The sequence below is a fragment of the Phodopus roborovskii genome, unplaced genomic scaffold (assembly GCF_943737965.1).
Source record: "Phodopus roborovskii unplaced genomic scaffold, PHOROB, whole genome shotgun sequence".
NCBI lineage: Eukaryota > Metazoa > Chordata > Mammalia > Rodentia > Cricetidae > Phodopus > Phodopus roborovskii.
In genome coordinates, this window is record NW_026126511.1 from 16,185,375 (window position 1) to 16,211,158 (window position 25,784).

Consider the following 25,784-nt stretch of genomic DNA (forward strand, 5'->3'; position numbering starts at 1 on the left):
GGCTAATTCAAGAGTGGCTATAGACAGATAATAGAGAATTATTGGCTAGCAAATCTAGCCAAAATGATGCACTTTAGGCTCAGGAGGGAACCTTTCTAAGATATAAGATGGGAGATTGGTAGAGGAAGACACTTGATATGTGTGAGAGGCAGAGGACAGCTATTTGGGAGTGAGTTGATTCTCTCTTCCCGCCATGATTTTAAGGCACAGTCTCTTTGTTTGTGCTGCCAATGCTACTTTGCAACTTTAGCCCACATCTCTGTGAGTGCTGAAAGTACATGCTGCAGCCATCGCATCTGGCTTTTAAACACATTAACCTACTGGGCCATCTTGCTAGTCGAAATTGAGTAAAAATATTGACCCATTTTCAAGGTTACGGTTTTGGGTTTTCTCCATTTTCTTATTAAATTATCTAATGACATTTTAAATTTTATAAAGTTGAATTAGATTTAAATTTTTCTTCTGTACTGAGAACTTTCTCTGTATTTAGTTGTATTTGTCTTTACTTTATTTCTAGTAGTTTATCAAAAAAACCTTTATTACATAATAATACCATCTAGCAGATGTGTCTAGACTGCTGGTATTATATGATGACATGAATAAGACATCACAAATTACCTCCTTTTCTGTAGTCACTTAACAGATGTTTGAGACAGGATCATGAAGGTAGTAGCATTAAGAGATAATACTGCGGTTGGGGAGAGCTTATTTGCTACAATGCCTGTCAAGCAACCATGAGGACCTGAGTTTGGATCCTCAGCACCCACAATAAAGAAAACCAAATAACAAACAGGCATTGTGTTCTTTTGTTACCTGGGGCTGATGAGGCAGCAACAGATGGATACTTGGAGTTCCAGACAGACAGTTCACTTGGTGAGATCTGGGTTCAGTGAGAGACCCTGTGTCAAAAGCAAGGCAAAGAGCAACCAAGGAAGATGCCTAACTTTGCCCTGTAGTACAGGTACTCAAACACTCAAACATAAACATAAGTACACATACATCATACATGCATGCACATGTACAAATAAAAAAAAGAAGTAATAAAATGCTGAACTATTATCCATTCCTTATTCAGGAAGCTGGAAAGGTTACATTTTTAGTGGAATAGTAAAGTTAGAGAGAGAGTACGAGTTAATGTTTAGAGGCAAAGGGTGGAGTAGTTTAGAAACAGAAAAAGAAATGATCTTTTATTAGACACCCTGTAGCAGGTGTTCTTACTGGTCTAGCTGTATCTCTTTGTTATTCATCTCCACTTATCTCCTGCAAACATCACGGACTTTGTGTCTTGAAGGTCTGTGCAGGACTTTCAGAAAATTTCCCTATAACGAGTACGGTTTTCCCCCCCCCCCGCCGCCGCTTGCTGTTGCGCCAGCCCCAAATAATACACAGAGACTCTGTATTAGATATAATTTTGTTGGCCCTGTTACTTGTTTTTTATCGGCTAGCTCTGTCTCAATTATTAACCCATTTCTGCTGATCTATGTATTTCTCTTACCGGGGAGCCGGCGGCATACTGCTTTTTGAAACAAATAACAGGGCCAACAGTATTGTACCAAATACAGAGTCTCTGTATTATTTGGGACTGGCGGCGCAGCGACAGGACAATACCAGGCGGCGGACGGAAAAACCGTATGCCTTACATTTCCCTAAGAAATGTTTTCAATCAGTTATTAGGAAACAGATAAACAAGCAACTCATTTCTCTCACATACAGAGTTGCTGGGAGCCATGTTCACTAGTAGACATACCCATCATAGTAATAAGCTTCATAATGCACTGTCTTTGTTTGCTTTTTCTTGCTGTGATAAAACACTGACCAAAGACAACTGGGAAGGCTTTATTTAGTGTATAAACCCTGATCACATTCCATCACAGAGAATTCCTGGCAGGAACTCTAGTAGGAACAGAGGCAGGGCTCATGGGGGAAACTGCTTACTGGCTTGTTCTTCCTGGCTTGCTAGCTTGGTATCTTATATAACCCAGGTCCACTAGACCAAGGATGGTACTGCCCACCTGAGCTGGGCCTTCCTACATCAATTGTTAATCAAGAAGATGTCCGCAGGCTAATCAGATGGAGATGGTTCTGCAGTTGAGGTTTCCTCTTTTGGTTGAAGCCAGTTTGTGTTCATCTTACAAAAAGTAGGGAGCTCATGCATCTTTTATTGATTAATTCCTTTCTCTAAATCACTTGTGACTTCCCTTACCAGAAGTCACATCTCAAAGCAACCACTGCCTGTGGATTCTTGAAGCATCTTGTGGCTTTGAGGGATACAAATCAAGATAGATACTTCAGCATGGGATTAAGTTTATTTAGCACTTGCTAAATACTTTTGTTTTCACTGTGTTTGCTTCTTTGAGAGTTGTCCTGTTTTGGAAGTCTCTGTCCTACTCACTTTGTATAGTGCTTTTAGAGAATCATTTGCTTATCTTTCTTTTATCTACTTCTGCTATTACCACTAATTTGTTAGCTGTTATTACCCTTGGGTTGTTTCTCTGAAGTTTAGTGTGAATAGATTACAGTTGCATCAAGTTATGCATCCATCTTATCTTTGTTGTGTGTAGGGTTTAATTTTGTATGTTCTAGAGAGCCACACTGTTGCAGAGGTTTCCTCCCTAACCTTTACTTTACCATTTGTTCACTCCCTTCCTTCCTTCCTTCCTTCCTTGCTTCCTTCCTCTCTCTCTCCCTTCCTCCCTTCCTCTCTCTCTCTCCCTTCCTCCCTCCCTCTCTCCCTTCCTCCCTTCCTCTCTCTCTCCCTTCCTTCCTTTCTTCCTCCCTCCCTCCCTTCCTCCCTCTCTCCCTCCCTCCTTTCTTCTCTCTCTCTCCCTTCCTTCTTTCCTTCCTCTCCCCCTCCCTTTCTCCCTCCCTTTCTTGCCTCTGCCCACTGCCAGAAGAACTTTACACTTTTCTCCCTATCTTGTGCTCTTTTAGAAATTTGCAGCGGAGCATAAATAGGATATATGCATGAATCTCTCCTAAATCAACTTGAACTGTTAAAAATCTTTTTCTTATTGCTAACAGCATGGTGAGTTAAGTAAATACAAGTTTTCTGATTAATAATCAGACTGCTAGTCCTCCCTAATCAGTGATGCTTCCAGACACACTGATAAGTATCATTATATTAATTATAGAGATTAAGTGTAATTTCTGCCTATATGGGTCTTAGCTAGATCCTCTGCATATATGGTATGGTCGCGTAGCTTGGTGTTCCTTTGGGACTCCTAACAGTGGGAGTGGGGGGTGCCTTTGACTCTTTTGCTTACTCTTTGAACCCTTTTCCTCCTACTGGGCTGCCTTGTCAGCCTTGACATGAGGGTTTTTGCCTGGTCTTATTGTATCTTGTTATTCTGCATTTGGTTGATATCCCTGGGAGGCCTACTCTTTCCTGAAGGGTGCTTCTGGGTGAGGAGAGGGGCTTGGAGGAATGAAGGAAGGGGAAACTGGGGTTGGGATGTAATATATGAAAGGAAGGAGAATAAATAAATGAAAAATGTAAAAAATGTATTTTTATAGAAAACTTCAGCTTATATGTGTTTTTTTATACGTTGAATTTTAAAAAGTGGATGATATCTAATGCCATTAGAAACGCACGTATAAATTCTTGCTGGTTGTTTTGAACCTCTTTTTCATAGAAGATTATTTCATAGATATTTTTACGCTTTGAAATACTGTTTTCAGACTTTGATATGGAAGAATTAGTCTGAGTTAGGAAATAGTTCTTTTTATAGTCTCTGCAGAAATTAGCTCAATATTGCTACTGTTGGTAATTTATACTTCTAATTTTTTTTCTGACAATTCTTGCTAGAGATTTATTAAATCTTTTCAGAAGACCCATTTTTAGGGTTGTGGTTTTCTTTGTTGAATCAGTGTTCTCTGTTTCATTTGCTCTGAAGTTTATTTACAGCATTCTACATTCTTTCCATTTAGTTCATGCTTTCTTTCAACTTCTCTAATTGTAAGCCAAGGTAATTCACTTTTTTTATTTCACTATGCACATTTAGGTATGTGCAAAAAGCTATGTACTTTATCTAACTGCTATTTTAGTTATATTCCTCCCACAAGTATTGACATCATATTTAATTCTCATTTAACAGGAAATATTTTTTTAGTTTCCATTGTGACTAGATGCTTGACCCATAACTTATTTGGAGGCTTATTTATTTATTTATTTATTTATTTATTTATTTGTTTGTTTGTTTGTTTATTTAATTTCTGGTTGCCAACAATGGAGAATTTAACATTCTCTATATGTTGTTAACCTCTATTTTTTCTTTGATGAAAGAATTACCTGTGCTCATGGGAGGCTGAAGCAGGATGATAGAAACTTAAACAGCATGGAGACTCCAAGGTTAGCCTGGGATTTGTTATGAGACCCTGTGTCTTATTTATCACCAGCACCAACAGAAGGTATCGGGGACTCTGGCACTCTGCATCATGTGTACGCCATCTGATTGAGTACACCCCTGTTCTCATTTGTGCCTAATGCTCCATCTTCATAGAGTTCATAGAGTTCATAGCAGATGGTGCCACTGCTCTCGGGTTATCTTGAGGTACTCTGTCCTTGGTTGTCTAGTGCTCATTGCTTCTAGAGCTTTCTTATCATGGTCTAGTCTCTGAAGGAAGCTGTTATTTGATCCTGTATAGTATCTTATTTTAGAGAAACAGAAGCTAATAACACATCTTTACACATAGGACAGGGAGATAATTTAAAAGTACTTATATCAACAAGCATGTTTGGAATAGTTTCTCTGTATTGCATATATACATATTTTTACATTTGATATGAACCATTCTAATACAGTATTTTGTAAACTGTACCTCAGGCTAGAGTTGTCTTAATTTTTTTTCTCTTCATTTTCCTGAAATCACTACATGACCTAAGACTATAGGTATATGAATTAAACATTGATAATAAATCATTATACAATTTATTTTAAGACAGCCTTTGGTTTTGTCATTTACTAAAGATGAAAGCAAATTTGTGTACTAATTGATAGATAGGTTTGTTTTTCCTTCTAACTCAAATGCCAAGTTTTGATGAATCCACATGTACAGACAATTTGGGGTTAAAGGGTTTCAATCTTTTTTTCTAATTGTATGTATTAATGAAAACTTTATTTTAAAATTATTAAGATGTAATCTAAAACAAGACTAGGAAGACATTTTTGTAAACAGTCATAGGGTTAAGTGACTCACTGTTTGGAGTCTTAAGCCCTCTGTGGTAGCAGCTTTCCTCATCAACAGTACGAACACAGGTTTGTTTTACACAAAGAACTAACTCTAGTGGATACTGAATATTCTTGGACAGGAACCTTCAGCCATTACAAAGTTATTGATATTTTATAATTATAATTTATAATTTATAGTGCTAGGAATACTGTTTTACATAAATATTTAGTATATGACTGAACTGAGTTAAGGGGTATTTCAGAAATTATTGGAAATACTGTCCAGGCCAACACAAAAATGATTTAATAATTTTTATGAAGTTCAAGTAAGTATCTCAAATAATTAACTTTTAAAATGAAACACTTTAATACAGTCTAAAGGGACATTAATTTGATACATGCTGAAGAATGTCTATAGGAAAATAATTCATTGTTTTCATAACTAAATCATGTTTAAGAGCAGGGAACATTGTATAACATAAACACAGTAGTATCAGATTGACCTGGAGTGCTTCAGGCAGTGTTGACTGATGTTGGTAGCGCCCTATTACATGTAGTGCAGTGTGTAGCGAAGGTGCGGTGTAGTCTTGTGATGCAGCATGGATGAGCAATGCCAGCAACACCTGGATTCATAGTGCGCTTGCTTGTGAATTAGGTTTTGTTTACAGTGTCTTTAGAAACATTTTACATTGTCTATTGTTTGTTTGCTTGCTTTTGTTTTTGCACCCCTTACATTCAGTTCGACTCATCTAAATAAGGTCGCGGCTCACAGTGAGATACTGATTTGTAGTCTAGACTGCAGCAAAAAGTGGCACAAGTTTCAAACATAGTGTAGTTCTTGTTTTTGTGTCACCCGTGAGTGAAGAAGGGGCTTTGCACTTTTAAAGCTGAAAAGAAAAAAATAGCCAGAATGTTTTATGATAGAGAAGTTATGTGAGTGTGAATTTCAGTGTTCAGGAATAAGATCTTACTCATGCTACACTCCTCTGTTTCTCTGCTCTCTCTGGCTGTGTTCGTACTGTTGATGAGGAAAGCTGCTACCACAGAGGGCTTAGGACTCCAAACAGTGAGTCACTTAACCCTCTGACTGTTTACAAAAATGTCTTCCTAGTCTTGTTTTAGATTACATCTTAGTAATTTTAAAATAAAGTTTTCGTTAATACATACAATTAGAAAAAAGATAGAAACCCTTTAACCCAAAATTGTCTGTACATGTGGATTCATCAAAACTTGGCATTTAAGTTAGAAGGAACTAAAGAAACAGATTTGAATGAGATAGTTTTAAAATTGTGATTAATTTCTTTTAGGAAACAGATGTACTAATAAGCTTATAGAGAAACTAATGACAACTTCTACAGACTTAGTTGCTTTATATTGCAGAAACATTTAACGTTCCTTAAATAATGTAACTTAATATTTCTCATATACTTTTTAAAAGTATTTTTATTTTCTCCGTGTGAGTGTTTTGTCTGCATATATGTATGAATGTGCATCTCATTCATGTCTGCAGAGGCCCGAGGAAGGCAATGGATCCCCTGTAACTGGAGTTACAGGCAGTTGTGAGTCATTATGCAGGTGCTGAGGAATAGGATGTGAGTCCTCTGCAAGTTCAGATGTTTTAAGTGCTGAGCCTTCTTTCCAGCCCCTTAATGTGTTTATTATGTTTACCTTACTTTAAAAACATTTTATCTTTCACTTTTTACCATACCTCCACAAGTATGAAGTATTTTTGTGAAAATAAAGAAATGTCTTACAAGCTTAATTATAGACATTTTTCTTTGAGCTTGTATTGATTTAGGATTTAAAGTCTTAAATCATCAGAGATTCCAAAATGAATTGTTGATCTATAAGACTGGTTTCTAGACTCCAGTTTTAGAGGGCATGAAAAAATGACTGATTCTTAAATGTAGTTAGGTGTTAGGAGGTTGTGTTATTGGCAAAGGTAGTTTCATTTTCCAATGTTGGATATAAGTTTCCTTTATATAATCTCCCCTGCTAGTTTAGAAACCCTCTACCTCTAAAGTACAGATTGAGGCAGAGGTGGCAGTGGCCAGATGTTGGAAGAGGATGTTTTAAATGATGTTAGTGTTTTTTAGACTATAGGAATTGAGAAGACTCTGTTTAAGTGGGAGAATTGCCTGCCCACTTAGATGTTTGTCTTTAAAAAGTGACCTGAGTCCTTTGAAGAACAGATTGAAGGAGGTAAGGGAATTGGGGGGGGGGGGTGGACATACAGAAGTGTTAAGCTTTGCCATGGTCCAGGCGCTAGAGGTCATTTATTAGAGAAGCTGAAGTAGAGATTCTGTGGATGTAAGCAAGAGCTATTTTGAGTTATGATTGTCTAGCTTTTCCGATTTTATTTTGATGTGAGGAGTGAAACCACAGGCAACTCTTCACGTGCTGAATGTTTGATGTCCATCTTCTAGTAACTTGAAAATGGAGCCCATTTTTCTTGATAGCAGATTAACTCTGTATTCTGACTTCTGTATTTGGAAATAGCCTTTCTGCCCACAAATGACCTAGTTAATTTTTTTTTCTTTTGTTTTTCATTTTTGGCTTTAGAAAAAGGCTTTTATATTTTGCATAGGTCTAGAGGTCACAAGTCTAAGATCTATTGTTATCTCCTCTTTGAACCCCAATTTCTTAATTTGGTTAATTCTCTTTGTTAAATTTTTTTTTGTATAGTACATTTTGATCACTTTTTTCCTCCATCTTAATTCCTCCAGGATCCACTCCTCACCCACTCAACTTCATATTCTGTCTCTCAAAAGAAACAAACAAAACCAGTAACATAAAAGATAACAAAACAAGAAGCATACACATACATCCCCTCCCGCCCCTGGAGTTGGGTTTTTGCTGGTGGACTACTCCTGGTGTTGGAGCCTGCCCTGGAGTGTGGTTGATAGACTCAGTGATGGAGCCTGCCCTGGAGTGTGGTTGATAGGCTCAGTGATGGAGCCTGCCCTGGAGTGTGGTTGATAGACTCAGTGATGGAGTCTGCCCTGGAGTGTGGTTGATAGACTCAGTGATGGAGCCTGCCCTGGAGTGTGGTTGATAGACTCAGTGATGGAGCCTGCCCTGGAGTGTGGTTGATAGGCTCAGTGATGGAGCCTGCCCTGGAATGTGGTTGATAGACTCAGGGACACTTCATTTAAGAAAGGCTCTGTCTTTTCTCAGTAGGAGTGAATTGGAAACAGGTCCTTGGTTAGGGATGGACTTTGTGTTCTCTTCCCCTTCTTAGTGTTGGATTTCATCGAGTTTGAATCTGTGCAGGTCTTCTGCTTGCTGTCACAGTCTTTGTGAGTTCAAATGTCTGTCAGTCCTGTTGTGCCTGTATCACTGTGTCCTTGGAGTCATTCACCACCTCTGGCTCATACAGTCTTTTTGCACCCAGATACTGAGTCTCAAGGGGACTTGTTTGATGAAGACATCCTTAGGGGACTTGTTTGATGAAGACATCCCCTTAAGGACTAAGTGCTCCAAGTCTCTCTCACTCTACATTGTCCAGCTGTGGGTCTCTGAGTCAGTTACCTTCTACTATAAGAAGTTTCCCTGAGGGTTGAGTGATATTCTTTCTCATCTGTGGGTGTCTTAGTCACTGTCCTATTGCTGTGAAGAGACTGTTCTATTGCTGTTAATTGGAGCTTGCTTAAAGTTTCAGAGGCTTGGTCCATTATCACTGCACGTATCATCATGGCAGGTACCGTAGTGGCATGCATGGCACTGGAGCAGCAACTGAGAGCTACATACATCCTGATCTGTAGGTTGAGAGTGAACCTGGGTGTGGCATGGGCTATTGAAACCTCAAAACACAGCCCCAGTGTCACACTTAATGGAACAAGGCCAAACCTCCTAATCCTTTGAACCCTTTTTAAACAGTCCCACTCTCTTGGTGACTAAGCATTCAAACATGAGACTATGGGGGCTATTCTTATTCAAATCATGTTCAAACACACACACACACACACACACACACACACACACACACACACACACACACACACAGCACATTCAAACATATGAGTCTCTGGGTTGTTTACTACCATGACATTTTTGCCAAAATGTTCAACAGCTGGTGAATGGATGATGAAAATTACATTTATACAATGGAATATTATTTCGTTGTTAGGAAAATTAAATTACAGGTAAATAGATGGAGCTAGCAACCTCTGATTGAGGTAACCCAGACCCCAAAAGACAAATAAATATTACATGTTTTCTCTTATATGTAGATGTTATCTTTTAGGCTTTAGCTGTGTGTGTCTCAATCTGAATAACCACAGAGGTTAGGTAGCTAAAGGGACCAGGAGATGGAGGGTTTGTTTTTCCTTCTTTGCCACTGCTTCGATCATAGTAGTTATAGGAGCTTAGGAACTTGACCTCAACACCAGTAATCATCTTTATCTTCTCCTCAAATTCTGTCCCCTCTATCTTCCTCCCCAGTCAGGTTTCTACCTCCTTTTCTATTTTGGGCCAGTGCATGCGTGCACGTGTCTGTGTAGTCAGATAACACCTTGTGGGAGTTGGCCCCCTCCCTTTACCAAGGATTGAGCTCAGGTCACTGAGTGTCCCACTGGTCCCCGTTTTTCTGTTTCTTTTGTTTTGAGACATTATCTCTGTGTAGCACAGGATTTTTGATTCTCCTCTTTATCCTAATTGGTATTATGAATTCTTAGATTACAGGCAGAGGACCACCATGCAAGGCCCTCTTTTGTTTTTATTAGTGTAGTAGCAATCTCTTACTAGATAGTTGAATTGTGCGTTTCACTTAAGTCTTCTCTCCTCCAGAGCAAAAGCTGTTATTTTGTGCCTTTGCTACCTAGGAGTGTATGTCTCAGCATTAGTAAGCATCCAGAATATGGAGTTGTATGAAAATAAAATATTGTGTAGCCTCTTATTCCTCCCCCTTTATTCTTTATTGCTTTGGGCAAAGGCAGGGAGAGAAGGGCATTTTCCTCTAAGTTACTCAGGAGGTCTCGGGCAGAGACACTCAGAAATAGAGGCTAAGGATATGAGCTCAGATTTTCCTTTCTCTTTCTTTTTAAAACCTTGGTTTTTGTATGTGTCTGGGTGTTTTTCCTACATAAATGTCTATGTACCATGTGCATACAATGCCAGCAGAGATTGGATGAGGGTGTCTGATGCCCTGGGACTGGAGTTACCTATGGTTGTGAGCTGTCATTTCGGTGCTGGGAATTGAACCCTAGTCCTTTGGAACAGCAGCCAATGCTCTTAATCACTGAGCTATCTCTCCAGCCCCTCAAGATTTTCTTTATAGTATTAGTAATTTAATAAAAAGTTACTTGAACCTTTCTGCATTGCAGTTTTAAGTATCACAAAGAGTAAGTTTTTTTTTTTTGTTTGTTTTGTTTTGTTTTTGTTTTTTAAGCATAGTCACTGGTGGAAAAGTTTGTTCTTTAAAAAGTATATTTAATCTGTGTTGTGTGCACGTACATGTGTGCATGTGTGTGCAGGTATGCTATAATAGACATATGAATTTCAGAGACAGTTAACCTGCCACCATGTGAGTTTCATGGATTGAACTCAGGTTGCCAGATTTAGTGGCAGCCACCTCCCCTGCCTCCCCCCATTAGCATCTGGTTGGCCCCAAAGGTTTTTCTTTTTAAAACTTCATTTAATGCCTTAAATGCTTTACTTTTTTTTTTTATAAAAGGCTTTATAGAATCCTTTTGTAAGTATTTATTTATTATGTATTTCCTGTCTTTTTTTTTTTTTTCCTTTGTTTTTTTAAAGACAAGATTTCTCTGTGTATCCCTGGCTGTCTGGGAACTTGCTCTGTAGACCAGGCCAGCCTCACACTCAGGGACCTGCCTGACTTCAAATGTTTTCTTCTTAAAAAGCCACTTTAATGCTAGTATTTGTATCTATATTTAAAGTATATTGCTTTATCTAGTATTTGTATCTATATTTAAAGTATATTGCTTTATAGAAGCTGTATGAGATATACAAGTGTCTATTAAAAATATGTGTTTCCACTGGTTTTGTATGTCTTGATGTAAATTCATAATGTTTGTACTCTTGTTTCTAGGAATAAGAAACTTCTAAATAAGAAGAAATTGAAACGAAAACAGAAGAGCAAGTCAAAAGTAAAGACAAGAAGCAAGGTAGAGTTGCTAGCAACTTGTTGACAATTGTAATTGGAACAAAAATGAAAAGATTTAAAAATAGGAGTAGAATTAGTAAATAGTTATGTTCTGTGTGCTAAAGTAATTTTGTAAAAGCCTCTTTCTAAAAGTAATTTTTGAATCATTCTTTGAAATTTTTATGCCTGTTTACAGTGTGTTTTGATCTTATCTACTCATGTGACCTCTACCCAGTTATTCCCAGGACCTACCAACCCACCTCCTTCTCAGTGTCAAGTCCTTTTAATAAGCATTATTAATAGCCTATCTATTATAATGAGTGTGGGGCTACCAACTGGGGCTCTACCTACCATGTCCACATCCCTATAAGCAAATGATTTATTGTTTTTCTTTTTATTGTGTGTTATTCATTTAAGCTACTATGTATAGCTTCTTGGTTAATATCTGAAGTTAAAATCTGGGCACTGAAAATTATTCATTACTTTCATTATTTTACTCATTTCTTGAGGGGAATATATTCACTTCTCTTTTTCCATTTTGATTACTTGTACTAGAAACATTAAACTTGGATTATGCATTGGGGTTTGGATTTGGATTCATTATATGCTTTACTCGATGAATTAAGGAGCCTTTTGATAGATCTGTTCTGCTCAGAACTTGATTAGTCATAGCTTTACAAAGAAAAGGCAGTGCGTTACTGTTTGAGTTGGAGGCCTTAAGAGACCAGGTATTTCCACTTATTGATTGTAGAAACCCTGACATAAAGTACCTCTCATTGCAGTGACCAGAGCCTACTCTCCCTAGAGGAATCTTTCCCACCGAACATTAGTAGTGTGAACCTAGATAGGAAAAGTAGTTGTAACTGGTTTCTGAGCTGTTCTACTTTGGGATACAGAAACAGAAACTTAACCAGATCTTTAGATTGTATTTACCTTCCAGAAGGAAGTTGTTGCATGGTTTTTAAAAAAATTTAATGTTTTTGCTGATGTTAACTAAATAAAGTATACTTCAAAATAGTAAATCAAAGATAAAATAGTGGGTGGGATTGGAGTTTATTTGATAGCTTTATATTGAAACATAGTTAGATGCAGGAATGAAATAATATTAAATTTGTATCTTTATCTCTTATATTTTTCTTCCTCTGTATGTGGGCTCATTGCCTGTGGCTGAGGACTGAAGATCTGGCAGTATCAGCTTAGTTTTTTTTCTTTAGTAAAAAGTGATCACTCTTACAAATTCTAGCAGAGAGTCTTAGTTAGTATATTTTATTGGATTTTAGCTAATGTATGACTTTATTTAAGCTGAATTATGTTTAATAATTAAAATTATTATGTTTGTAATTCAGCAGTGAGTTGGTATGCCATGTGGACAAGGTGAGAGTTACTTTGAGGAAAGTTTTCTTGGTTGGATGGCCTGGACAAATAATAGTTTTTTTTGTTTGTTTGTTTGTTTTGCTTGTGTTTTGTTTTTCAAGACAGGGTTTCTCCGTGTAGCTTTTTCCTGTCCTGGATCAGTCTGGCCTCGAACTCACTGAGACTGACCTCCTTCTGCCTCCGGAGTTGCTGGGATTAAAGGCATGCACCACCAACACCTGACAACTAATTTTCAGTGTTATCACCTGCCATTTGCTTTTGGAATAGAAGACAGATGTAGAAAATTTTCTTAATATATGAACCACCTCTCACAAATACAGTCATTCAGGTTTTTAACTTCGGTTCCCTTTGTATATAGTGGTGCCATGTGTCGAGTTAGAGTACAGAGGGAGCACAGGAATCTTACAGATTTCAGAGTTCACTTGAAGTTTAATTTGGTGCTATTGCTGAAGTCTCATGTGATATCCAGGAAGATTTAGGAAGTCAAGGTCCTTTTTCGGTTATACTCTTAATTAATTTTGTGCCCCTAGTAATTCAAATTTTCTCTTCAATTAAGCATTTCTATTTTCAGGAGCTGCTTGTGATAGCAGTGACATAAGTAAATAAATAAATAGAATTGCAAATTGCAGGCATCATTCTAGGTGGCTGAGACACAAAGATGAATATGAAGTGCCTACCTCTCTTGTGTATAGAAAATAGTAAAATGCTGTCTTCTTGCCCTGTATTTTCTAGATTGTTTACCATCTACCTTTTTAGCTTTTTTTTTTTTTTTTTAAACTACCACTTAGTCCTACTACTTTATACCTCTATGGTATGGTTGATTTCCTTGTATTCTTATCTTCCATCAGTCATATAATTTATTTAGCTTAATTGATTAAATAACATATATTTTCCTTATAGAAAAACTGTTAATGTAGTTTATTGATTCTCAATGGATACTAAAGCATTAAACTGATTGTTTAAAATAGCACAAAGTGGCCAGGTGATGGAGGCCCAGGCCTGTAATCCCCTTTGCTTGCTGGGGAGACAGAGGCTGAGTACCTGGGTTTGGGTGCCAGTACTTAGGTGGTAGTTAACATCCAAAACTGCAGTTCCAGGAGATCTGGTGACCTTCTGCTCTCACCAGGTGCCAGACAGCTATGTGATGTAAGTGCACACATGCAGGAAAACACAGAGACACATAAATGAATCTTCCAAAACAAGCACCACACAAGTAAAACAGATCTCACTGGATTAAAATGGAGATGTTAGTGACGCCGTCTTCCTTGTAGAGGGTGGAGAAAGGGCATACACCGACTGTCTTTTCCGTTTCTGTAGATTGCTTCGTTCTGGATCCCACAGCCTCTTTCATACATCCAAGCGGGTGGTGTGGCTGTGTTCCTCCTGCTGTGTACCCTGATGACACGCTTCTGTTAAAACTCATTCTTGGCTTGGCCTGTACCTCTCTTTGATGTGTGGAACACCTCTGTGAATACATTGGCCCATCCTGATAATTTACCACAAATTTTCCTTGTAAGGTTCTTAATTTAGTCACACCCACAGAGTCCCTTTTCTCATGTAATTCTCATGGGTTCTTGGAATGAGTTTTCTTGGAGGCCGTTTTTTTCCCCTTTCAGACCTCTATTGTACATTTATTATACTTTCTTTCTGACAAAACGATGTCCTCTATAATTTATGTTTTCTTCTTCCTTGAGAATTAAATATGCTGTCGAAGAGACTAAACAAGAGCAACCTGGTAATAATAGACATCAATTAAAAATTCAAATGGACCATGCGCAGATAGACTTTTATTTTTATACATTTATTTATTTATTTATTTATTTATTTATTTTTGGTCAAATAATTTTTTAGTTTTCCACTGTAGCTATTTAAATCTTGGATGTAAATTGACTTTCTTCCAGTGTAAATTAAATCTATTTCACAGGAAAATTTCCTTAACTTTCTGATAATCTAATGTCGAGTGTCTTTTTAACATCAGAGTTTGAGGTAGGATTTAAATCCCACACTATGCTTTTGAAAGATACCATATATATAAATTCATACTATAATCAAAGTTCAGAACCTTTCCATTATCTCTAAAGAGTTTTCTCATCCCCTGCTGCATGCCTTCTGTCACTACAGATGTGTTCTTGTTTTCTAGAATGTAAAATAAATGTGGTAGTTCAGTGTGTCTTCTTCTATGTCTTTACTCCTTTCTCTCAGCATAGTGATTTTGTATTCACCTTGTTTTCTATATATCATTACTTCATGCTATTGTTGCTTATCAGTATCCTGTTGCCTTGGTATATCACCCAGTGAGATCATTTTGGTGTTCTTGTGAATCTTGATATGCTAATCTTGGTTATCATTTTTTCTGTATTAATACCTAGCAATGAAATAGTTAGGTGGTACTCCTACTGGTGGATATTGATAACTGTGACCTCATAAAATGAATTTGGTAATGTTGCTTCTGTTTCTATTTTGTGGAATGATTTATGGAGTATCGGTGTTAACTCATCTTTGAAAATATGGTAGAATTCTTCACTAATATCACCTGGCCCTGGGTGGCTTTTTTTTTTTTTTTTTTTGGGAGACTATTAATGACTTCTTTTATAACCATAGATGTGTTTAAATTGTTTTCTGACTTTTGATTTAATTTTGGTAAGTGGTAACCATCCAGAAACTTAGTTTTAGATTTTCCATTTTGGTGGAGTACAAGTTTTTGAAGTATGCCTTTATGATTTGGTGGGTTTCCTTAGTCGTCGTTGTTAAGTCCCCCTTTTGGTTTCTGCTGGTGTTAATTTGGATATTCTCTGTCTTCTAGTTAGTTTGGGTAAGGGTTTGTCTAGTTGATTTTCTCAGAGCCAACTTTGCTTAATTGATTCTTTGTATTTTCTTGTTTCTATTTTATTGATTTCAGCCCTGAGTTTGATTATTTCTTGCCCTCCGCTCCTCTTGGGCGTGCTTACTTCTTTTTGTTCTAGAACATTCAGGTGTGCTATTAAGTTGAGATCTCACCAAATTTTTAGGTAGGCACTTATTGTTATAAACTTTGCTGTTAGCACAGCTTTCATTTCCCCCCTTAAGTTTGGGCGTGCTGTGTGAAGATGAGACTGTACTTGCTTTTTTTTTTTTTTTCTTTTTTCTTTTTTAAATGAAGCTTTGGAAGAATAAGTGTTTATTAACCCAATCGATTAGTATTTTCCTTATATGATTCATGTATACTATGCCCTAAGAAGTGTTGGTGTATTATATTTTTTAGGTTTTGTCCAAAGATTTATAATTTTATCTGATGCCTTTAGGTATATGATCTGTTTCAAGTTAATTTTTATTTTTTGTTAACCTTCAATTTTTTCCTCATTTTTATCCAATTGATCTGACTCCATTTGTTAAAATGGTTTTATTTATTTTTTTCCATTGAATTATCTTGTAAAAGAGTGTAATTTTGGAATCTGTTTTGTTTAGTTGATCTACATGTGTGTGTTTCTGTCAATACCATACTGCCGCTTTATTTTGTAAGTCTTAAAATCAGGTAGTATGTTTCTGAGATTTTTGTCTTTTTTTCTAAAATTTCTGTCACTGTTGCCATAGTTCAGATGTTAAATCCCCTTCACCTCAAAGACCCATGTTTTAGAGACTTGGTCCCCAGGGTGGCACTCTTAGACAGTGGTAGAGCTTTTGAGAAGCTCCAGGTCCCTGGAGATCTGCTCCTTCAAGTGGTTGTGGGCCCTTGCTCCAGTATCGTTTTATCTGTTTGGCTTCCCAGTCATGAGTGATGCTGCCGTGTACTGCCGTGGTGCACAGCCCTGCCACTGGCCCCAAAGCAAGGGGAGCAAATAATCATAGAATGAGACTTGAGAATTGTGGATCAAAGTAAACCTTTTCCATTCATTAGGTGATTGCAGTGGTAGGCATTGGCTAAAATAGCTGTTTTCTGTCTTTTATATTTCTATGTAAGTATTATGGTCATCCTTGTCAATTTCTTTTATTGGAAGCCTTAATAATTTTATTGATGTTACATTGAGTCTAGTCTGTAAGCTTGATGAGATTTGTCATTATTATATACATTAATGATGTGTATAATTCTTCAATCCATGAGCTTGATATAGACGTCCATTTATTTAAGTCTTTGTTTGTCTTTTGTTTTGTTTTGTTTTGTTATTTAAACAGGGTTTCTGTGTAAAGCCCTGGCTGTCCTAGAACTTGTTATGAAGACCACACTGGCTTTGAACTCAGCGATCAGTCTGCCTCTGCCTCCTGAATGATGGGTTTAAGGGAGGTACACTACTACTGCCAAGCTTTAAGTCTTATTCAGTTTTACTTAATAACAATTTTTCAGTTTTTAGTACATAAAGCTCATAAACTTTTTACTACATTTATTTGTAATTTTTGATGATGTTTTAGATGCTATGATTTTAAAAAATAATTTAGGTTGAGATCATTGTACACTTTTTGTATCTCTTATTTTTCAGCCCTTCATTTATTTTCCCCTGTTTTTAACATCTTATATAATTAGTTTTATAAACAGTTATTTTACATTGGTGCACTCTACCATCTTATTCTGATGTCACCAGGTATGTGTGTGTGTGTGTGTGTATACATGTTCATGTGGAGGTGTCAGATTTTGATAGGAAGCATCTTTCTCTAAACCTGGAGTCTCCTGATTAGTCATACTGGCTGGCCAGCAAGCTCCTGTGACCCTGCCATAACCATCTCGCTGGCATTGTAACTAAGGTCATTTCACCATACGCATCAGCTCTTTTTGTGGGCTCCTGTGGGTAGAACCGGGTTCCTCATGCTCACATGTCAAGCCCTGTTCACTAACTAAGGCATCTCCCCAGACTTATGTATGCTTATTAGTGTGCAACTAGTTCTGCGTAATTTGGTTATTTCTGTGACTGTTATCATGGCCAGGCTACAGAACAGTTCTCTTAGGAGTCCCTTTTGCTACCCTGTATAGCTGTACAGGTCACTGTCATCTTCTTAGCTTTGGGCAGCTACAGCTCTGTTCTTCCTCACAAAAGTCTTGCTATTTCAAGAATATTACTTAAATGTGAGTATAGGATTAGCTTTTAAAAGAATCTTATGTAATTTGAGTTCCTCCAAGTTGTCGCACATATTAATAGTTCATTTCTTTTCTGTTGATGATTAGGCGTATCCTACTATGGCTGTACTGCAGATTAGCAATTTACACAGCTAAAAGACATCTGGGTTATTTTTGGTTTGCAGCTAATTTTTAATAAATCTATGAAAATTTACTTGCTGGATTTTGTGTGAACATAGGTTTCTTTTTGGTGTTGTTGCTGACAATAAAATTTTGGATTATGTTTTAGGTGCATGTTTAGTTTTGTAAGAGAAGTTTTTTTTTTTTTTTTTTTCCCCAGAGTGGCCATATCATTGTTTACCTCCTAGTGTTGTAATTGCCTCTATATCTTTCCCTGTTTTCTAGGGTTGGCACCATTGGTAATTCTAGAGATTCTGATAGCTGTGTACCATATCTCATTTTTTTTTAAAACATCTTGCCTAAGATCTAATGATGTTGATGCTGTGTTTATGTATAAACCTTCTCTGTGTCTTATTCAGTGTGTTACATCTATGCATCTCTGTTCACTATTTGCTTATTGACTCTTTTGTTTGTTTTACTGTTGAGTTTTGAGAATACTGCATGTATTCCCATACTTACTAGTCTTTTTGTGAATATGTATTTTGCAGATGTTTTTTCCTGTCAGAGACTTCAGTTGTATTCTTTTGAAAATGGCATTTTTAAAGATTCATTTATTTTATTATGGATTAATATTTGCCTGCAAGTATGTATGTGGATGCTGGGAATTGAACCCAGGTCCTCTACAAGAGTAGCAAGTGCTCTTAGCCACTAAGCCAACTTACTCTCCAGCCACTAAACAGCATTTTTGTTCATTCTTCATGTGTGGGTGGTGCTTATTTTATACTTTGTGTACTGTTATTTCATTACACCTGTATGTTACTTCCAGGAGATGTTTGTCTACATAGCTCAGGAAATAAAGTCGCTGCTAGAAGATACTTTTCTTCTTAGCCGTTTTTATCAGGCTATTGCATTGGGAAACTAATAACACTGAGTTGAATTCCTGAGACTGTTTGCCTTGTTTATAATCTAAGGAGCAAGGCAATCAGTTTCTTGCCATATCTGATAAGATTATGCCATAGTTACCCATTGTTTAGTTGAGAAAAATACCTTCCCATTACTCATATGCTTTGACTTTTTAAAAATTGTGTATTGGGCTTTTGTCAAATGCTTTTATCATTTTTATATATAGCATGTTATGTTTACTACTTTATTACATTTTTTGCAGGAATTATACTAATTGCTTTTCTGGTGTTATATCAACATTGTTTCTGGATTAAATACCAGTCATGTGTTACTCTTAATATATTGATAATGTATTTATGTTTGCTATTTTTAATATTTTGAAAAAGAAGTTCCTGCTACATGCCGATTAACTTTAACACATTTCTTATTAAAGAGATATTGTCTCTTGCCTTTTCCCAATTATTATAGAAGGAAGTCACTTTCAGATTAAGTATGTTGGTACTTTAAATATGATTTTATTTATCTAAGATACCTATTTTTTCACTTATGTGAGATCCATAAGTCAGTTTAATCTGTATACATATTTATACTTTTTTATTTACAGTGGAATGAAAACCAAAAAGAATGTGAAACAAATGTTATGTTTTGTATTTCAGTCTGAAAACTTGGAGAATACAGTAATTATACCAGATATCAAACTACATAGCAACCCTTCTGCCTTCAATATTTACTGTAATGTACGGCATTGCGTTTTGGAATGGCAGAAAAAGGAAACATCATTGGCAGCTGCATCTAAGAACTCTGTACAGAGTGGAGAATCAGACAGTGATGAGGAAGAGGAGTCCAAGGAGCCCCCTATCAAGCTGCCAAAGGTGTGCCACAGAATTCTGTTTAAATCCATTACCTACAAGTGCTTTGGTTACTGTACATACACATACATTTTTGAGATACCTTGCTTTCCTAAAATTATGCACTAAGAATAACATGGCTTATCGGTTAAAAATAGCTTTGTGATAGATCAAGCAAACTCTATGGGACTTTTAAACTAGTTCACAGACTCAGTACTGGGGGACACAGTGGGATGTCCATGGGAGACACTCAGGGAGGTCAGTGGGTTGTCGCTAGTTAAGGGCTGTCAGTGTACAAAAGCAGTAGCATGGGTGTGCTTGTGTGGAGACACGGAACAGTAGCAGACGGGAGAGGAGCTCTGAGCTGGTGGCCTCCCACTTAGATGAGCTTATCGGGCAGTGCACCTGTCACAAGCCCAGAGCTGTAGGTATACCCCGTTGAGAGCAAACCCTGGAGACACACATATATTTAATATATTGAAATAGAACTGGGAAGGTCCTTAACAGCAGCTAAGGTGAAAGCTTTTTCCTGTCTGTTGAAACTGTGTTTGCTATTGTGTTCACAGATGAGAAACAATCCAGCTCATACTATTCTAATGTCACTTCCTATTACCAAAAGCATATAGACTGTTTCATATTATAGCTGAACAAACTATTCTTAATGTACTTTGTACTACATATTGGTTTACTTCATGACTAATCTTATCACACATTGTGTGTGTGTGTATTCAGTATGGGCGCTATAGTTTTTCTTTTCTTCCATCCTTCTCTCCCTCTCTTTCTGTTTTTGATTTCTTCTTTTATAGCATTTAGGATCAAATCCAGATCCTTGTAATCCAACATCGTTGCTGTTCATGAGTTAATCACCAGCCTTAGCATTATTATAGTATTCTTAACAAAAAGGGGAAAACTACAAATATTTTAAAATGATATTTCTATGTGTGATTCATGTGTATTGCTTTCTTATAAATTAACAAAACAGATTTCTTTTTATCAAAAACGATTCACGCAGTGTTAAATTGGTGCTTTAAAACTGTCTTGAAAACTTACTTAGATCCCCACACCTATACATAAGGTGTCTTTTAAATAGTTTTTACATGGAATACTTTCCTTGAATTATCAGGACAGCTGGAGCTCATGTTCCGGGGCTTGCATGGTTTGTGGTGGCTATTCCTAAGTATGCATTGTCCTTGATTGTGTTGTTGGGTTCATCACCTCTCAGTCAGCACGTGACTTGCTTTCTGTTTCATAAGAGTGATGGCTTTGTAACCTTCCTTGCTTCTTGACCAGCCTTACTAGAATTTCTATGTGTCTTTCCTTTCTTTTGTCTTTTTCCCTGGTGTGTTTGACTGTAATTTCTCTCTCATTGTCTTCTTACAGCTTAAAATAAACATGCTTATTGAAGATCACACTGCATTGTGATAATCATGGTGATTAAAATTCTATATAGGGAGGCAAATCAGAAGTTTAAAGAAATCTTTCATATAAGAACACAAATATTGCATAATATACCAAATGCTACTCCAGTATGTCTTTATAAGTCCTCTAGTGAGTTGCACAAAACAAGTGTTCAGAAAGGTGCATTTACATTAATGTAAAACATCTCACAAGAGAGAATATTGTCTCACTGCTTTGGTCGTTAGAATTATTGTTTGAAGTATTTCTACTACTTTGTCTTATTTTAATTCTTAATGTCATTCTGCATATCATTTACCACATCTTGAAGCTATACCTGGTCCTCAAAATATTGATGTTGGCTGAGAAATAGGATTTTATTGTGTAGTGTTTCATTAGTCTTCCAAAGTTACCATAGCAGTTCAGTGTGACTTTTCTTTTACAATCTTTAACTAAAGATTTTGCTAAGGTGAGTCGGGGATTTCTTGGACTATTATAATTAAACTAAAATACTGGTGATATTTTTGCCGATCAACATGCCCAAATGAAGGGGAACTACCTGTAAGTAATAATATTGCAATTATACCATTTAGGGAAGGACTAGATGAAATCAGTCTTAAAAGTGTCTTTGTTGCATTTGCTACGTTGTTAGTACAACAAAGCTACTTTCATACAATCTAATGCACTTTAACAGAGCCTATTTCTTCTGTGTGAATGCCATCTGCTCCTTAGCAGGTTTACAAGGTGTTTTCAGGATGTCTTGCTGTGACTTCATTGTATCCAAACTAATACTTAAATAATGCCACTAGTTCTTAGCCTTGTAAACAGCTACATAGTTTTAAAAATCCTCATGTTAAATTAGAAAAAAAGTGCTGTTTTTGTTTTTCCATTTAAACATCATAAATGTTTATTTGGTGTTGAGATAACTTGCACAAACTAGACTATAGAAAGTGTTATTCATTACTTTCTAATAGTTGTCTTTTTGTATTGAACAGATCATTGAGGTTGGGCTTTGTGAAGTCTTTGAACTGATCAAGGAGACTCGATTTTCTCACCCATCTCTGTGTCTGAGGAGCCTCCAAGCCTTGCTGAACGTGCTTCAAGGCCAGCAACCGGAAGGCCTCCAATCAGAGCCACCAGAGGTCCTAGGTAAGAGCTTATGCCTAGAGTGAGAAACTTAAACTGAACCACATCTCTTACGAAACATATACAAGAGCATGAAATGCAGCCTGCATTTGACAGGGTACAGAAAAAGCAGGGATTTCACTTCGCGGTTATTTTGCTGTGATTCACTAGCGTTATAGTCTAAAGAGTTCTGGTTTATGCAGAATTGTTTCTTGGTTGTTGTAACAATAGGAGAGAAACAAAACATAAATCATAAATCCTTGAAATCCCAGAATAACACCCAAACCCTAAAATCCCCATTAACTTAAATACTCATGTACAAATAGCAAATACTAATCTTTTCTACTTACTTGTTACTGTAGAGGATTTAAAAGAGTAGGGGCGGGGGTGGGGAATAAACGTCACAAACCCCAAATGGTGCAGTTAATTTCTAGGGAATGGTCATTTCCTTTGATTCATCAAGCCTGTCACTTAGTAGCAAATTCATTACATAAAGATGTTGGCTTTTCTCTAAGTGTAGTTAAGTGTTAGCATCGTTAACACAAGTTCACGTGGAAAACAGGCTCAGTATGTGACCCTGTGAAAAAGAGAAAATTGTGCAGATTATCATAGAAATGTAGGTGAAGCATAACTTTTAGTTAGTTGGCTTATTGTTTTTCTCTAGATCCTGTTGGTCTGGAATTTTCTAGATTGTTTTAGCAATATGGGAAACTAACTCCAAAGCCATAAAGATATAATTCTCAAACATTAGCTTGTATCCAACTCATCTGTGACTCAGGTGTGGGGTTTCTCATTAAGGAGATTTAAATTGGAACCAAGCATTGATAGTTTGAATAAGTTTCTGTGGGATATACTGTTACTGGTTACTGGTGGCTTGGGGACAACATTGACTGAATCAGATTTGATTCTATGTTCTTTGTGTCTGGCTTCACTTCAGTTTGAGAGACAAAGCCTTACTGTGTTGCTCATATTGGCCTTGAACTTTATTCCTCCTTCCCTGACTTCTCAACTACTAGGATATGGATAAACTATGCCCTACCTAACTAACTTTGGATTTTTATTAGATAGACATTTCAAGAAACCTAATTATATGCCAGGCCTTTCTTTCTTTTGTCACATTCAGTGATTTCATTTTTCTAACTTTGTTTTATTTTACCGGAGGAGGGAAGATATCACAAAAAAAAATAAAAGACAGCATATACCTCTCTCCTCAGCCTAAGGCACTTAACTGCTGCTACCAAATAAAAGTTATCACAGGTTAAGAATCGGTTTGCTGGTTCGTGGTACAGTAGCATCAGTAATCCTGTTAATATTGTGCATTTGATGTGATTTGATAAAACACCCCCATTCCTCTCGCTCCCTGCTCCTACCACCATGTTTTCCTTTCAACTTCACATGCTCCTTTTTACAGCCACTTAGTCCACGTAGTGTGTGCACAGTATGTAGCCGTGTAGTAGAGCATCGGCTGCATCCCCGAAGAAAGGTGACTCTCCCCCACCCAGCTAGGACTGCGATTAAGAGATTTTTTCCTAGATCTGCTTTGCTGTTTAATATTAAACTCTATATTCTGAAATAATCATTTAAATGTAATAGGATCTTCTGGGCTCATGCCTTAGTTACTTTCTATTGTTTTGAAAAGACCGTGACCAAGGTAATTTATTAAGGAAAGCGTTTATTTGGGTTAGGCATGGCCATGGAGCAGTATCTGAGAATTTAAAACATCTTGATCTGTTCTGTAACATGAATAATAAAAGACCCAGAGACTGATACTAGGGTTCAAGCAGAGGGTCAGATAAGGAAAGCACCAACAACTAGCTCTTACCTCTACCTCATCTCAGACCAAAAGGGGTGGTCCTCAGACTGCTCCCCATTTCATTTTTCCTCAGATTCACTCAAACTGCTGTGCTGTCCTTAACATGGCAAGTGACTAATTGCTTCTTTCTTTTATACCTTTCAAATCCTGGGATTAAAGATGTGTGCCACCATGGCCTGGCTCTGTGGCTAGCTAGTCTGGCTGCTGGGATTAAAGGTGTATATCACCATTGCCTAGTTGTATGACTTGTGGTTAGCTTTGCTTTCTGTACCCTCTGACAGGCTTTACTAAATCATAAGTAATATGTTGCCACAATTTTACTTGAAGGACAAAGTTGTGGCAGGATAAGCTGTAACTATAAGGATAACTGTAAATAGAGGTTTCACTCCCTCCCACCAGTTCCGGAATAAACATGCAGAGGCTTAATATTAATTATAACTGCTTGTCCAATGGCTCAGGCATATTACTGACTAACTCTCACAATTAAATTAACTCATTTTACTAATCTGTGGATCACCACATGGCGGTGGCTTACCAGTAATTTTCTGACATCACAGCTCTTTCAGTAGCTGCATGAACTCTCCATGACTCTGCCTTCTTTCTCTCTATCTCTGTTTGGATTTTCTGCCCAGCTATTCTCTGCCCTGCCATAGGCCAAAAACAGCTTTATTTATCAATCAATAAAAGCAACACATATTTGCAGTATACAGAAGGACATCCCACATCAGATGAGTTTCTTGTATAGGCAAGATTGTTTTATGTGACCTTAGACAAATTTTATTACGTTAGTTACAAAAATAAAGGGTAGAACTAAATGTTTTCTGATCTTCTGTTATATAAATAATTGTGGAGGGGGTTAACTAGAAAAAACTAGTGCAAAATAATGGCTTTAGATGCCTTAAAATTTATATATAGTGAAACAAGATATAATAAACATGCATATGTAATGTTTTGCAGTTCAAACAAATGTAACTGGTTGTAACCGATTCTTGTTTTACCCACAGAGTCTCTCTTCCAACTCCTTTTGGAAATTACTGTTCGGAGTACTGGGATGAATGACAGCACAGGGCAGTCCCTCACAGCACTTTCCTGTGCTTGCCTCTTCAGTCTGGTGGCTTCTTGGGGAGAAACAGGAAGGACACTCCAGGCCATCTCTGCTATACTAACCAACAATGGTAGTCATGCTTGCCAAACTATTCAGGTATTTCATATTCTTAGCTGTTAAGAAATTTAGAAAATGCCACGTTGCACTTTTCTTCATTCAGTCAGTAGAAATTCTCTGCCTTTTAAAATTTTGATTTCTCTGGTTGATATACAAATGATGCCCATCATTTAATTTAAAATGTGTGTGTTTAATTCTGTATCATTAAAACAAGTAGATTTTTTACGAGAACTCCAAATATTTAATCTATGATAATGAATACAATATCAGAAGTAATCACGTTAGAAAAAAAAAATCATGTTGGGCAGTGGCGGTGGATACCTTTAATCCCAGCACTGGGGAGGCAGAGGCAGGTGGATCTCTATGAGTTTGAGGCCAGCCTGGTCTACAGAGCGAGTTTCAGGACAGGCTCCAAAGCAATACAGAGAAACCCTGTCTCAAAAACAAAACAAAACAAACAAAACAAAACAAAACACACACACAAAAGAAAAATCAAATTGAACTCGAGGTGACAAATAATTACAATGAGAATATTGAAGGTGGGTTAAATAATGGTAGTATGGTTGAAGATACAAATAGTGAGCTAAAGATAAGAAATACAAAATACAGCAGAGAAAGAGAAAATCAGAACCATGGATAGAGAACAAGAAAGGTTGTATATAATAAAACAGTATGTTGCCATGGTCTGAGGTCCACATAGCAATGATAGATCATAAAGACAGAGAACAAGGCATACTACCCAAGATTTTA

The 25,784-nt window shown here is 37.0% G+C and overlaps 1 protein-coding gene across 13 annotated transcripts in view; it reads left to right on the plus strand.

Moving 5' to 3' along the window:
• Mycbp2 (MYC binding protein 2) overlaps positions 1-25,784 on the plus strand; it is a 209,618-nt gene that overhangs the window by 12,709 nt on the left and 171,125 nt on the right. For all 13 annotated transcript variants that reach the window (XM_051195259.1, XM_051195261.1, XM_051195260.1 and 10 more), the window contains exons 2-5: positions 11,218-11,293; positions 19,348-19,563; positions 21,930-22,083; positions 24,877-25,073. In XM_051195259.1, coding sequence (XP_051051216.1) covers positions 11,218-11,293; positions 19,348-19,563; positions 21,930-22,083; positions 24,877-25,073 — 643 coding nt within the window. The remainder of the gene's footprint in view (positions 1-11,217; positions 11,294-19,347; positions 19,564-21,929; positions 22,084-24,876; positions 25,074-25,784) is intronic.